This window comes from Macaca fascicularis, chromosome 1 (assembly GCF_037993035.2).
Source record: "Macaca fascicularis isolate 582-1 chromosome 1, T2T-MFA8v1.1".
Lineage (NCBI taxonomy): Eukaryota > Metazoa > Chordata > Mammalia > Primates > Cercopithecidae > Macaca > Macaca fascicularis.
In genome coordinates this window covers 178,097,282-178,113,485 of record NC_088375.1, presented here as the reverse complement: position 1 = coordinate 178,113,485, position 16,204 = coordinate 178,097,282, and the positions used below count along the sequence as shown (strand labels likewise).

The 16,204-nt window shown below is 43.1% G+C and overlaps 1 protein-coding gene across 1 annotated transcript in view; it reads right to left on the bottom strand.

Annotated features, from left to right (window-relative positions):
* The window catches only part of PLPP3 (phospholipid phosphatase 3), an 84,182-nt gene extending 68,188 nt beyond the window's left edge, over nucleotides 1-15,994 (bottom strand). Inside the window, exon 1 of the mRNA XM_005543252.5 lies at nucleotides 15,300-15,994. Coding sequence (XP_005543309.1) covers nucleotides 15,300-15,438 — 139 coding nt within the window. The 5' untranslated portion in view covers nucleotides 15,439-15,994. The remainder of the gene's footprint in view (nucleotides 1-15,299) is intronic.
* Between the last annotated feature and the right edge of the window lie 210 nt (nucleotides 15,995-16,204).

The window sequence follows — 16,204 nt, the reverse complement described above, 5'->3', positions numbered from 1 at the left end:
CCACAAAACTTCTTTTAGGAAAGGGAGAAAAGACCTACTTTATATACTTGCTTTCATGCTAATCACACCACCATTCAAATCCCAACTGAATAGGGCCCCACAATAGCCTGGGAAATACACGGAGCGTTTTCCAAAGTGCAAGCTCCTTCACTCAAAATGTTTCATTTCCCTGGCTTTTTAACTCCTTTGGAGAAGACTGATAAGAAGAAGAATTAGCAATACAATCTGATATTGCTCTCTCTCTGCAGACAAGATATTCCATTTCTGTAGAAAATTGGCCAAGTATTCTCCTACCATGGCTCCTGACCTTTTCTTCTAAGGCTCTACAGAACTGGAACTGAGATTCTCTCTGATATATTTTCAGTAAAAGTGGATTCATGGCCCAAGTGATCAGCTGAAAGCAGATTCTAGCAGAGCATTTTCCCTGAAATGTTAGTAAATGACCTCTGCTACTGATGAGCTGAATTATTAACAGTGTGTCACTAACCCATCAATGAGGATTGCTGCAGACATTGCTGACCAAGTTCTGAGAAAAACGGAATGAACTTCAACCTCCTCCTTCATAGTGTTGTTGTGAAATCCAAGTGAGTTAATAATACATGAAAAGCCCCTAGCTCACTGCCTGCCACATATTAAGTATTCAGTAAAGTTCATGCCTCTCCCTTCCAGTGTAAAGGTTTGGAGTTCACTTCTATCCTCCAGGGATTTACAAAGAAACAGGAAATACTGAAATTGACAGAAGACTTTAAACTTCAAGTCAAATCTGAACACTTTACAAGGCGTGATTATTTCATTTTTAAACTTTCTGACATGCTTGCTTTCTTCATATGCTCATTATTGAAACTAATAGTGAAAATTCAAATTGCAATCTTAATTCTTGGAGGAAAGAGCATAGGTGTTGGTTGGTTCATAGCCCACAAGCACCACCGTTTTCTAGTCCCAAGATCCTGAGCAAGACCCTCAATCTCTCTGCAAAACAACTGTCTCATCTATGAAATCAGTTAGAGGAATACCTCCCTTTCAGGCTTGATGATTTGATGAGATTCGTGGATGTGTCTGACTATAGTGTCAGTGCTCAAAAATGTTCGTTTCCGAGCTTTTTTCCAACTGACATGTGAACAATGACATTTTGCATGTGGTGGTACTGATGTTTTGTTTGCTTTGAGGGGCTAGGTAACTGGAGTTCTACAATGAGAAAAATTAATTGAGGCAAGGAAGAATATATAAATTCAAACGCTCAGATGCAAACATTATCATTTGGTAGAACTGTTCAGTAAAAGGGATTATTAATTAATAATAAATCCTTGGATTTCACAGCTAGGGCAAGCACAACCGCAAACAACAAATTTATGGCAAAATCATAAGTAAAGGTCCCTCAATTCCATTAATAGCGTTAGGAAAATTAAACCTAAAATCAAGACAGCTTATCATTCCCCTCGGATTGAAAGCCCTGTATTTTGAATGCTTCAATTCAGGAAGCATATTTTAATTTCCCAGCCACTCCCTAGGAATTCTGCTTTCATATAACATCTATAGAGCTGATCTTTCAAAGCAATCAGTCACAAAGGTGAGTGGAGCCCACCATCCCTCCTGCGGTGTCATTGGAGCTGCTACTCTCCAGACAGATTTAAATGACAAACCCACTAAACAAAAGATTCTCCAGTAAGTTGGTAACAACTTTGGAAATATTTTTAAAATCTCAGCTTGCTGGAAGTTCCTCTCTCTGATCATATGTGCACTTGCTTCCAAAGAAGACACTGTGCTTCTAATCAAAACATCTATTAAGGCTAAGATGACAGCAAGACAAATGTAATGATGAGAAATAACGGATTAGGCCATTCTTCTCTAGAAACCTACAGAGGCCAAATTGACCCAAACAGCTACTTTGGGAGAGTGTCTAATGAAATCTGCTGTGTGGCTGAGATGCATTCTGCCACTTCCTGTCAGTGGTTGCTAACTTTACAACAATGTGGGTCATTTGTGGGGAAGAGGCTACTGGTAGAAGTTCCATGTACTGCATTTAATGAAGGAGCTGCATCCGCAGCCACTAACCAGAGAAGCTCAAAATCTTTGCATGTGACTCAAAGGTTACACCAAACCACAAGAACAGTAGCTCCAGCCCAAGGTACAAAAAGGGTCACAGAGTGACCCACTACCACTGCCTGATGTGAATGACAAAAGGCCTAAAGTCCCTCCTTTTTTCTTTTCTTTTCTTTTTTTAATGATACACAGAGTCTGTTGCCCAGACTGGACTGCAGTGGCACCGTCTCGGCTCACTGCAACCTCCGCCTCCCAGGCTCAAGCGATTCTCCTGCCTCAGCCTCCCGAGTAGCTGGGATTACAGGCACCTGCCATCACACCTGGCTAATTTTTGAATTTTTATTAGAGACAGCGTTTTGCCATGTTGGCCAGGTTGGTCTCGAACTCCTGACCTCAGGTGATCCGCCTGCCTCAGCTTCCCAAAGTGCTAGGATTACAGGCGTGAGCCACTGCGCCTGGCCTAAAGTCCCTCCTTTCTTTAGAAAGCCTTCTATAGGATCCAGGACCCAGTGGTATTCCTCACCTCAAAATTCAGAGCTAATAGTCCATTCTAGGGTGTCCCGCCTTTTCACCCACAAAAATCCCTCATGGTTAATTCTTGCCCCTCTATGACACATCTAGAAGACATCTGTACTTACCAAGTAAACTATATTCCACATCATTTATTTATTTTTGCTAATCAAAGCACAAAAAGTATCAGTCTCATCTTACGATTAGCAGAAATAAACAAGACCAGAGTGAACTGACAGCTGTCATTCACATCACAAACACAGCATGCTAATACTTTGACCAATCTAGGCAGAGGCTGATGAGTTAGGCTTGACAAGTTAATCACTGGTGAAAGTTCAGTATGCCTAGATATTTCTGAAGTACTGAAAATAGCAGAGGATGCCCCATGATTGACCTAAAAGACCTCCACAGGTCCAGAGAACCACCAGTCCAACTCATTTTGGATGATGCTTCAGGGGTTGCCAATGCGAAAGCCAGCATGGAGTGATGGAGAAAAGCATGGGATGCAGAAACACGTGGAGAATATAGGCAGTAGGGCCTAGTAGTTAAGAATGACCTCACCAGGCAGATGTCTGACCCCACCTCTCAGACTCACTCACTGCACCACCTTTGGTAAGTCATTTTTAACCTCTCTTACCTCAATTCTGTAAAATGGAGACAATAGTAACAAGTACTTGATAGGCTCATTGGGAGGATCAAATAAGAGAATGTACACACGCTGCCTAACCTGGTGAGAGGTACCTAGCTAGCGCTCAATCAGTGTCAGCACTGGTCATTATTTAGTCAAGCTTGAGTCCAAATTCCAGCCCCAATACATATCAGCTGTAAGAAGTTGGGCAAATCATTTACCCTGTCTCAGCTGCAACACCAGGTTTTAAACATTTCCCTTATTCTGTTATTAAAAAGGTTAAAATGAGATAGCATGTGAAGCACCTAACAATAAATGTGGATCCCTTTTCCTCACCTTTTTGTAATATTTGAGATTTAATTTTCACACACTTACAACTTGATTTTTTAGTGCATTTATAGCTCAACTCATTATTCAGGATTTGTATTTGTGTCTTATATTCTTTAATATTTCTTGGCACCCAGCACCTGAGTCTAAAAGATACATGGTAATTTTAGTCCCTAAGATGACAACTATAGATCAACAGCCATATATCCAGAGGGGAGAAAAGGGTGAAAAAATCAGCCTAAACAGGAACTGAATAGATGGGTTTCGGTTTCATGCCTTTAAAATACTGTAAAGCAGATCCTAGGGATATATAGGTTTTACTATTTGCATGTTTAACTGTTTCCAAGCTATTCTGAAGATCCATCCTTTTTTCTGCGGAGACAAGAGTCTGTACGTTACAGCCTGCTTTGTGGAAGCGCTACTCAGTGGGTGAGCGGGTCTAGCTGACCACCCAGCATCGATTTCCCAGTCAGCTTATTGTTTTCTGCTCACTCATCTTAAACCCAGCGGCACCACTAAACTGATTCAAATCGTGTTTCTTTGTGAAAAATCCCTCTAAAAACAAAGTATCACTTTAGTGGTTTTATGAATATGTTAATTCCAAATCTTCCGGAAAATTCTGGCATTGTTTCCCTTACATATTTGCATTAATCTTAAGGTATTTCTTTTTCTTTTTTCTTTTTTTTTTTTTTTTTGAGACGAAGTCTGGCTGTGTCGCCCAGGCTGGAGTGCAGCGCAGTGGCACGATCCAGGCTCACTGCAAGCTCCGCTTCCCGGGTTCTCGCCATTCTCCTGCCTCAGCCTCCCGAATAGCTGGGACAACAGGTGCCCACCACCATGCCCAGCTAATTTTTTGTATTTTTAGTAGAGACAGGATTTCACCGTGTTAGTCAGGATGGTCTCGACCTCCTGACCTCGTGATCCGCCCATCTTGGCCTCCCAAAGTGCTGGGATTACAGGCGTGAGCCACCGCGCCCGGCCCAATCTTAAAGTATTTCTAAAACGGTGCAGCCACTACGGAAAACAGTTTGGCAGTTCCTCAAAAAGGTAAACATAGAGTTACTATATGATCCAGGAATTCCACGCCTAAGTATATAGTCCCAAGAGAACTGAAAGAATTTATATGGATATTCATAGCAGCACTATTCATAATGGCCAAAAAGTGGAAATCACCCAAATGTTCATCAAGTGGTGAAGGTAAAAATGAAATGTGGTATGTCTATATAATGGAATATTATTTGACAATAAAAAGAAATGAAGGATACATGTTGCAATATGAATGAACCTTAAAAACAGTATGCCAAGCAGAAGAAGCCAGTCACGAAAGACCACATATGATTATACTTTTATGAAATATTCAGAACAAGCACATCTATGGAGAAAGAAATTTGATTCCTGGTTGCTGTAAGATGTGGGAAGGCAGAGGAAAAATGGGAGAGATTGGTAGTGGGTACCGTTTCTTTTTGCAGTGATGAAATGTTCTAAAATTGGTTGTGGTGGTGGTTACCTAACCATGAAGATATTAAAAACCAATGAATCGTGTGCTTTAAATAAATGAATTGCATAGTATGTGAATATCTCAATAAAGCTCTTTGAAAAAAATACCATTGCAACCCAGGAAAAACCCTTTCTCTAAGCCAAGAGGATTTGTAGCCCACTTATTTTAAGGGGCATTTGAGAAATTAAAGAAGTCCAGAACAACAACAAAAGAATGTAACTCATAGCCTCGTCTTCATAATAAGGCTATGCACATAAAGAAGCATTTACTAATGGATTTCGTAAATCTCCTATAAATCCTGCATTTAAAGTGTTTCTAGAAGGAGTAGCCTCACCATAGTTCAGAGGCTCCCAACCTGGAGTTCAGGAAATACCTGTCATGTCTTTCTTATCCAGCCCTCTCTGCTCCCGCCACAGTACCCTCGGTTCAGCTTGCAGTTGCTACCCCACTGGTCTTTTGCGCCTCTGCCTCCCATTTGCCTACTCTCAAATCCAGTCATCTCTCCCAAACCCGAATAAGATTAGATTCATTCCCTCCTCCAATCTTTTCATGAAATATGTTCATTCCAAAGGTCTTTTACAAAACTCTTGTGTTTTTCTTACATATTATAAGTAGCCTTTAGTTTAGTTTTTGTTTTGTTCTGTTTTGTTTTTAAGATATAGTCTCGCACTGTCACCCGGGCTGGAGTGCAATGGCTCTCTCGGCTCACTGCACCCTCTGCCTCCCAGGTTCAAGTGATTCTCCTGCCTCAGCCTCCTGCTTAGCCGGGATTACAGGTGCCTGCAACCACAGCTAGCTAATTTTTTGTATTTTTATTAGAGATGGGGTTTCACTATGTTGGCCAGGCTGGTCTCAAACTCTTGACCTCGTGATTTGCCTGCCTCGTCCTCCCAAAGTGCTGGGATTACAGGTGTGAGCCACTGCGCCCTGCCACCTTAAGATATTTCTAAAATGGTGCAGCCACTATGAAAAACAGTTTGGCAGTTCCTCAAAAAGGTAAATGTGGAATTACCATAGGATCCAGCAATTTCACTCCTAGGTGGTAGGTTTCTCTGTGAAATCTTCCAAAAGAAAAAGAAAAAAGAAAACTCCATTTGCTCTCCTGGTTCACCAAAATAAAGCTCAAATTCCTTAGCTGCCTGCCATACCCAGTCCCCTTTCATAGTCTAGCTCTAACCTATCTCTCCAGCCTCATCTCCAATGACCTCCTTTCTTCCGCTGCACAATGCAAACACACAATATTGACATTCCAGCCTCCAGCTACTCACCCTTCCCAAATAGGTCCCTGCTTCCAAGTCTCAGCACCTGTGCTTCACTCTGCTGCAATACTTTCTCCCTCTTCCTGGCTTGTGAGGTATTATTTATCTTGCAAGACCCAGCTCCACACCCTCAGGCAGGCTTCATCACTCTTCACTGTGCTGCTAGAATAGGCCCTCCCCTAAGGCTCCAGAGTCATCACTTACATAGTGTTTGTCATTTGGGGAAAGCCTGTTTCCCTTTCACCAGCCTGGGAATTCCTTAAGGCCACGGAAACCCGGGGGCCTGGCACATAGTAGGTGCTCAAGAATCATCTGCAGAAGACAAGGCTTATACCTGAAAGACAGGTACAAACACAGGCTTAATAGGCTCTCTAGAAATTATACTGATTGACACCACAAACTAATTTGGGGGCTAGATACAAAGAAACCATCAATGAGAATGGCTTCCTTCGTGTCAATGTAATCATATGTATTATGTGTTTTAGGGATACATAAACAGGAACCAAAGCACACTACTTATTATGACAAGGCGCTTACAATGATTTGCATTTCTCTGCAAAACTCTTTAGGCATATAATTTTGTTAATTTGTGACAAACCTCAAAAACACACTTACCAATACCCTGATTGCAATATATACTTTCAAAGCACACAAGAAATCAAGTTGCTTTCAAAGGTTTCCAAAAGAGTCTGATGTGTGTTGTTTTGTTTGGTTTGTTTTAAATTTGGGAATTTAAATGTAGATCATAATTTATAATTTAACCCAGACTTAAGGGAAGAATAGTTTTACGAGAATGTTCAAGAACCTGACCTAGCCTTCTTTTGAACATTGGCACTGACAATTAATGCATGACCATGAGAAGCCTGTTTAATCTGAGACTGTTTCATCCTCAGTCACATGAGAATAAGGAGAATTTGTTGAGAGCCTTTTAAAAAGCAAAAATACATAAATAAATAAATAGAATAAAAAGCAAAAACTTCGAAAACATGATTCTCTTTTTTCTCCCCTGAGATACATCATTGGAAAAAGGTGGCACTGTTCCAGCTCAAATCATTCAGCAGTGATCTTGGTAATAAGCACTTTCCTGAAAAAATACCAGTTTGAAGAAAAGTAATATATCAAAACACTGCCTAGTCCTTCACATTTGCCCCATGTGTCTTTGGCTTCACTCAGCCAACATCCACTGATATGGATTAAAAGTTAAACCTGTTTCTCTTGTTCTTTTTTTTACTGACGCAGGAAGGAGAGAGAGCGAGCTCCGGAGAACTCTACCTCGTGAATAATATCAAATTTCACATCAACAAGAACACATCCGAAAAGCAGAATGGTAGAAAGGCAAGACCTTGGTTCTAGGTCCTGCTCTTTCACTATCACTGAACAATTAACTAACCAACCAAGACCTCCAGTTCCTGTTTGTGAACCAAGGGCACTGACCAGGACGTGGTGACAATAATGACAGCAGCAACTACCTCTTGAGTGTCTCTATGTGCCAGGCACTGTACTAGACATGTCCCCACCACACAGAATCTCATTTCATAAATGAGGATTTATGAGGCCTCACAGAGATCAAGTAAACTTGCTTAAGCTTCTATGGCTAATAATAGTGAGCAAACTCCAATCTGACTCCAAAGCCTGTGCTATTCCCCTCACAGCTCTCTCCCTTCCCCAGCTCAAAAAGGCCTATTTTTCTAACTGACATTAAAAAATGACCTTGGTATTGTTGTTAATGAAATCTCCAAGGTACCTCCAAATTCTAAAGATTCCATGAATCTAGGTGATGAGGAATTGCTCCAATGGTATTCTCTTTATTATGTCTACAGAGAAGCTTATTCATCACACTTTAAGCTGCTTTGCAATTATTTACATATTACTCTGTCTACTCCATGGCCCAATAATATCCTTGAGTTAAGACTCTGAAATAAACGAAATGGAAAGAAATGAAAAAGACTGCCTTGAGTGCATTAATTGCATCGAAAAGTGGGGCAGCAAGGTAAACTGACAAGAGTTCTGGAAAAGTTGGTGCCTGCTTTCTAGCTGGGTACCCTTGTGCAAGTTACTTAACATCTCTGAGCTACAGTTCCCTCATCTATAAAAGGGATCTAATCTCTATATCACATGATTGGCCTGTATAATAAATATGGGAGCCTAGCTCAGTGCCTTCCTTCCTCAGCAAATACAGAGGGTCCCCTAGATGACCAGCATTTGGATCATTTCCAATCATTGCTGTTCTTTTGTTGTTGTTGTTGTTGTTGTTGTTGTTTTTGAGAGAGAGTCTTCCTCTAGCACTCAGGCTGGTGTGCAGTGGCATGATCTCGGCTCACTGCAGCCTCTGCCAACTGGTTCCTGCCTCAGCCTCTGGAGTAGCTGGGATTTACAGGCAAGCGCCACCATGCCCAGCTAATTTTTGTATTTTTAATAGAGATGGGGTTTCACCATGTTGACCAGGCTAGTCTCGAAATCCTGACCTCAGGTGATCCACCCGCCTCAGCCTCCCAAAGTGCTAGGATTACAGGCGTGAGCCACTATGCCTGGCCTTGCTGTTCTTTTTAGTTAGGTTTTCCTCTGGGCTGTTGAATGACATGAATGACATAAGTAAGAGCTGACCCTAAAACAGACCATGTGTCTAAATTCTCTCCCACCCTTCCTAAGGCCTATCTGTCTTTCTCTCAAGATAATATGGCCTTCTCCCTTTCAAAGGAGAAGAATGCAACCACCAAAGCCTATTGAGGTTCCTGCACTTTGACTTTTCCAGAAAGGGTCAGGAAACCTGCCACTGCTTTCCTTTAGCTAATGGAAAACATTTGTGTCCACTCTGCTTGGTGTTTTCTTGGGATTCTTCTCAGAATCTTTTTCCTTAATATAGTTCAGGCAACTATGCTGCCAAGATATAAAAGAGGATTTTATAGAACCATCGAGGAGTAAGAAAACTGGGAAGAAAATGAAAATTCGACTCTATGAAGAACAATAGCAACTTAATTCCTACCTGATGATGATAATGTGACTTTGAACTTTTCAAAATGCTTTTAGATTCATTATCTTACCTGAGTTTCACAACAAACAGGTATTACCAGGCTTGTTTATTTTACAGATGAGGAAACTAAAGCCTGGAGGAGGTTAAATAATTTTTGCCCAAATTACACGTTGGCAAAAGGTGGCTGTTAGCTTTATGTCAGGATTCAAACTCAGATTTGGGGAAATCCAAAGCTTGTATTGTTTCTACACTACTTTGCTAAGCTTATTTTATCTTCTAAAGGCTTTATTTAGGAATCTAATTTATTCCTGCTTCACCTTGCACTCATGCACAAACTTCAATATCTCAGAAGAAAATATTTAAAATTAACACCTCATTTATCCAAAGGGGTCACATGGCTGGCAACTTCAACTACGTAGAGTTCGGTTTACAACCAGAAAATACATAAAGATTTTAGCCTCTTGGCTTTAGAAACAACACCAAGTCTTTGCACTGAAAGTCACAGGACACCTTCAGGTCTGCCCCCAGAGGTAATTTTCCGTTCGAAAGAATTCTAGCAAGCTTGATTACCTTTTCTGAAAAAGACAAGTGCACTGGTCACAAACAAACAAACAAACAAACAAAAAAGTAAAGACAACCTAACAATGCAGAAAATGCCAGAACATTCAGTACAGGGACAAAAAGCCCACTACATAATTAAATTGCCCTTAAGATATCAGCTGTTAAACAACATAGTGATTCTAAAATTGGCCTGATAAGAATCACCAGCAGTGTTTATAAAATACAGAATCCCAGGTCCTGACTCAAAGCCAGCTGAATTTGAATATCCTGGAGAAGAGTCCAAGAATCTGTATTTCATACCAGATAGGCCCCATGTTAGGTGAGTTTATGAAATACTGGTGTAATAGGCAACCCTAAAATAAAGTATTACTCCTCAAATAATGTGTACTGGATTGAACTGACACAAAGGACAGGGTTTCTCCATAAATATAACTGCCTACACAGGGAAGAAGCCCTTGACTATGGTCTCATTAGCATCACGCTATGACCAACTGGGCTTCCTAGCCCAAACTACTGCACAGGAAACGGTAAAGGCAGAATCTAAAATTGACAGGCAATCAAAAGGGTTAATCACACCTGTAATCCCAGCACTCTGGGAGGCCAAGGCGAGCAGATCGCAAAGTCAGGAGATCAAGACCATCTTGGCTAACACGGTGAAACCCTGTCTCTACCAAAAATACAAAAAATTAGCCAGGCATGGTGGCTCGCGCCTGTAGTCCCAGCTACTCAGGAGGCTGAGGCAGGAGAATCGCTTGAACTCGGGAGGCAGAGGTTGCAGTGAGCCAAGATCGCGCCATTGCACTCCAGCCTGGGTGACAGAGCAAGACTCTGTCTCAAAAAAACAAACAGACAAACAGACAAAAAAAAAAAAAACACCCTAACCATTTTGGACAGTGAGGAAAAAGTTTTTAACCATACTAGAAAAGTCAACAGGGCTTACCTACTAAATCATCCTAGGCTGGAGTGCAGTGACACAATCACGGCTCAGGGCAGCCTCCAACTCCCAGTCTCAAGGTATCCTCCTGCCTCAGCCTCCCAAGAAGAGAGGCTACAGCTGCAGGCTTGCACCACCACGCCCAGTTAATTTTTGATTTTTTTGTAGAGACAAGGTGTCACTATATTGCCCAAGCTGATCTTGAACTCCTTAGCTCAAGTAATCCTCCTGCCTCTGCCTCCCAAAGTGCTGGGATTACAGGAGTAAGCCACTGTACCCAACTGAGGCTCTTTTCTTTATTTTCATCTGTGTAGGATGGTTGGCTAGGCAGTTTACCAGTTGATTAATGAAAATATATAAATTTCAGGAAGTAGGTGAAAGGACACATCTAGCCAAGGAAAAACCTTATCAGTTTCTCATGGTATTGCCTTAACCTTAATAAAAGCAATGCTTACCTCCCCTCCAGAATTAACAGCAACTTAAGCTAATTTTCAACATCAATTCTTTGGTCATACATATATAACAATTCAATTAATGACAAATGGTCCACGAGAGGCAGTGAGTAGGTTTCTACATCACAATATCTACCAGCCTAGGCTTATAAAATTGTTAGAGCTAGAAGGACACTGAAAGTTGGTCTAGTTCCTTCCCTTTTTTGCAATGATAAAGAAACTGAGACTCAGAAAATTTTAATGAATTTCTCCAAAGCTGTACAGTGCAGTGGCAGTACAAGACTCTAATGCCTGTCTCTAGTTCGTGATGATTCACAGAGCTAATATATAATGAAGAGCTCAGCAGAGTAGATGCATAAGGCAGACATTCAGCATATGTCAAGTCTCTAATGTCAAGCCTCTACTAGAAATTGGTCACCGCATGTTTAACGGCAACATTAGACATAAAACCACACAATCATTTTGCAGATGGAAAAAAACTGAGACACACAGAAAACCAACTCATCCACACAACGCAACTGGCCAACCTGAAACCTGAAGCTTCTAAGTGTCTCTTTTCAAGATACCATGCTGCCCTTCTCTCACTGTTAAAAGTAAATAATAATAAATTATGACTCTATGTATCCCATATATAGAACCAGTTCTAGAATTTTAGCTCAACCATTTAGTTGGAAATCAAAAAACATCCAAAAACGTGGTGGAGCGACCAAATTAAATAGCATGGTTGCTGACCACCCAAATTCTGTTTCACTGACCGGAAGACTGGGACCAACTTTATTTTTCTGCTTTGTTGCAAATGGGTAACTGGGAAATCTGGAGACGCAGAACTTTTCTGCAAACTGAGCTTCAGAATTTTCTGATGAGAACCTCAATTTCAAGATTCTTCAGATGGGGGAAAGGACTCCACTCACGCTAAACTGAGAATTGGGGATCAATTCAAACTGACTTCACTGTTAATCTATCCTTCCCTTTTCTGAGACATGGTTTCTGGTTTATAAAACGGAGATAATCTATTCATAGGGGTTGCATTAAAGAGTGTATATATGAATTTATATAAAAAAGAGACTAACAGAGCTTAGAAAGACAATAATTGTTCCTCCCTTCTTACCTGGGAATTGTTTGTCGCTCTCCTGTAACCCATCCACCACAATCAATGTACAACAACCAGGAGGTGATAAACATTACTTAATTAAAAGGAAAACAAAATCAATTTCAGAAAAACCTATCACGCAAAGATTCATAACTGTATTTAAAAGCAATTAATCTGCAAAGATAGCTGTCCAATGAAGGGTAAACTCCCACTGGTGTTATTTGACACCAGATTGTCTTGGCTTTCCAACGAGAGTGGACTTCTGTCTTTTCACCAAGAATTTAACGTTCTAAAAAGGTATGTGAAACAAGTTAAACTACTTGCATATTTCCACTTACATAACACTGACATAGCACATCAACTTTTATTTTTTCCAGATACTAGATGAAGCTTGGTGTATATTCTTGTGGGAGAAGAAACAGAAAACTGTCTCTCTTCTTAATATATTAGTGCTCTGTAATCCAGACCATATGATCAATAAACTATATAAAAATTAAATCATACTGACGGTCTTAGGCAAAAAGTGGAAACAATTTTTTTTAGGACAGTGATGTGTGGAATATTAAAATCACATGTTGTACTATTAATTTTTCTTTTGGAAGCCAGATAGAGTTCTCCTGCATAAATATCTCACCTAAATAATGTTTCTCTTGCAAAGAATTTTTCCTATTAAAGGTGTTTAAGAGACATTTAATTAGCGATACTGTGATTGGCCTGTGCTCAGGGGAGACACTGATCAATAAGTCACTTTGAAAATGTTGCCATGGTTTTAATGGCAAAGCACCCCTTAAAACAAGTAGCTATGTGCCTCTATAATAAAAATACGTGGTCGTGACAGCTTATTGCTTTTTGGAGATAAACAAAATCATTTTGTTCAAACATAGGACCAACAGTGAATAAATATAATCAACAGGTTAGAATAGTAGCTTTGGGGGGATGGAAGATAGGTGGGGCAAATGAAGAAGTGACATGTGCGTGTGCCCACACATGTATGCACGCACACACACCTTTTTTACACCTTCTATGTACAACAGAGTAGCTTGGGTTTTTACATCCCTGGCTAAACTATAGCTGATGGGTGTGTCTTTTTGCAAATTCCTTTACATCTCTTTCCTTTTCCCTTTCATAAGACACCACCTCTTGGGACTGCCTTCTGAAATCACAAGGGTGGAAAGGAAATTGTACAAAGGCTGTCAAGCATGTTCTAGCTCTGCTTTCTTAATCACAAAGTAGGAGGTAGGAGAGTATCCTGCACAGGCAGTCTAGAAAGAGCTTTCCCTGCCACCAACAAAACACACTGAATAAACACAGGGAGTTCCAGTCAAGTTTACAGCAAACAGCTTCCATGTGTTTAGTGCTTCCTTATACTCCCCTAGGACCAAGGAGGGTCTTTTAAAAATTCAACAGCTTGATTACAAGACTTTAAGTAGTAATCTGTCCCACTGTGCATGATAATAAGCCAGCTGCCTTCAGGAAGGTAGGCCCCCCAGTGACAATTCCTTTACATAGCATCTTAATGTTGAATTAATATTGAGAGATGTGGAAATGGGATGTGCCACCTGAACTACAGTGACCTTTCTTCCCTTCCACTCCTCCACAGAACACAATTATACCTTCAGCTGTCTCTCCTTATCTGAAGGGGACTGTCCTTATTTTTAAACTCTAAGAATCCTATCTTTCTTTACTATGGACCATCAAGAGGACACTGCACAATAAGGACAGTGCTACAGCAAGAGTCATGAACACCAGGGAGGTGTAACTCCAGCCTAAGAAGTCTCCGGTCTGCAAAATCTGCATGGACAAATCCATTTCAAAGGGGACTTAGGTCTCCGTGCAGGAGTTCTATTTTAAGGAAACTGAATTGGGAACACAGATGTTTCTTCAGTTAGCAGAGTTGGCAGAACAGCTCCTGGACCAGATCCGAGTTCTTAATGCAGGAAGGGGCCTCGGAGAGCATCTACTTCAACCCACTCATTCAACTCAGAGGAAACTGAGGCCCATGAGGCAGTTAGGTGGCACACCCAGCAAGTGGCAAGAGCGGCAGTGTTCTGATGACAAGTACTGTGCGCTTTCCATTACACCATGATTCGCTTTAAAAAAAAAAAAAAAAAAAATCCTAGGCTGACTTCAACCTTGGAAGTCCTGTTCATTCGTGTGAAGCCCTTTCTCCCTCCCCTACCGAGTTCATAAATCCTCCTCACTCTCCCACTCCAATTCCTTTAACTCCCACCGCTCTTCCAGCTGTGGCTCCCAACGACCTTGGAAAACAGAAATGGATCATCGCCTCAACTTTCTGGGAGTGCAATTAAATTTGTGGTCCCCAAACAAGATCGCAGCTGGCTTTCCCAGTGTCTCAACGTGCCCATCAGGGAAATGGGGCTCATCATCCCTGCTGCACCAAGTCAGGGAGTGGGCGAGCTAAAACTGATGCCCGTGAAGCCGCCTACCACCTGGCACACAGTAGGCACTCAAGTGATTGCCGAAGCCGTGCCCAGCACCAAGCCCGGGGAGAGCACCTCCAGGAGAGAAGCAAGTGAAAAGGCCGGCTAGCCAGTCTGGCGAGCCTGGGCAGCAAAGGCGGAAGGGTTGGATGTTTACATACAGCCGCGGTAAGGCAGCCCGGCTCCAGGCAGGAGCCCGGCTCTCGGGGCGATCCATTTCACTCGGATGGAGGGCGACCAGCTATACGCTGGCCCTAGAGCACGGCTCAACCAACTTCCCCTACGCTAAAAGGACTAACCCACACCTTCCGCGGGATTCCGCCCGGGCTTCCAACCTGGAGACGACTTTTATCGAGCTGGTTTAACAGTTGCCCACGAACGCTTAAGCATGCCCAGACCCACTCAAGTACAGGCCAGGAAGTCGGTGGGATCGGGGAGGGCGGGGGCTTCGGGCCCGGGCGGCGCGAAGGCTCCCCAGGAAGGCTGCGGGGCCCCCCGGAGCTGACAGCGCGGCGCGGCGCGGCCCCAGGCTGGGCTGGGACGCGCGCCGAGGGCCGAGGGGCGGAGGGACAGCGGGGCTGGGCTCACCCATGAAGAGGCAGAAGAGGTCTAGGCAGATGAGCAGCACCCGCTTGCTGCCGCTCCTCCTCGGGTTGTTGTTGAGCGCCGGGCTGCCGCCGTTCTTGCTCTCCGGGACGATCGCTTTGTCGTACTTGTAGTTTTGCATGGCGCTGGCTGCGGCGCGAGCCTCCCGCCTCGCGAAGACGTCCCGCAATAGCAGCCACACACCCAGGCGCCCGAGTCGCCTCCTGGCCGAGGCTGCTGCGGAGGGTGGCCGGTCGGCCCCGGCTCCGGGCGCGGCGGCGAGAGTGCAACCCGGGCTGCCTGCCTCCAACTGCAGAATGTGGTGTTTTCTGCTCCTCCTGCGCGCCTCTGCTTTCCTCTCTCAACCCCAAATCGTTCGAAAGTCCAAGAGGAAGAGAGCCAGATCCCGAGCAGAAACTTTTGCAGAGCTGCGCAGCTTGGGGCGCGCTGGGCTGGCGCGCGTCTGAGTGCGCGAGCGAGCGAGTGGGCAGCGCGGGCGCTCGGCCACCTTCCTCCGCAGCTGGTTCCTTAATGAATGGGAGCTGCGCTGAGTCCAGCAACTCCGGAGCGCCAGCCCCAACTCCAACTTTGCCTCCTCCTCCTCCTGCTCCTCCTCCTCCTCCTGCTCCTCCTGCTCCTCCTGCTGTTGGTGCTGCTGCCGCGGCGGCTGCTGCTGTGATCGCCTGGGTTTGTTTTCTGCACTTCTATTTCACGAGGTCCTTTAAAAAGAGAAGACGTGGGGGGAGAGAGAAAGAGGGACCTCCTTACTTGGCTCGGATGGGATTCTGAAAGCACAGCCCCTTCCTTAAGCTGCCTAAGACGTAGGATAATTAAGGCCACATTTTCCCCCACCCCCTTCAAAAAAAAAAAAAAAAAAGTCCTAAAAGGAAAAGTTGCTCTCAAACCAG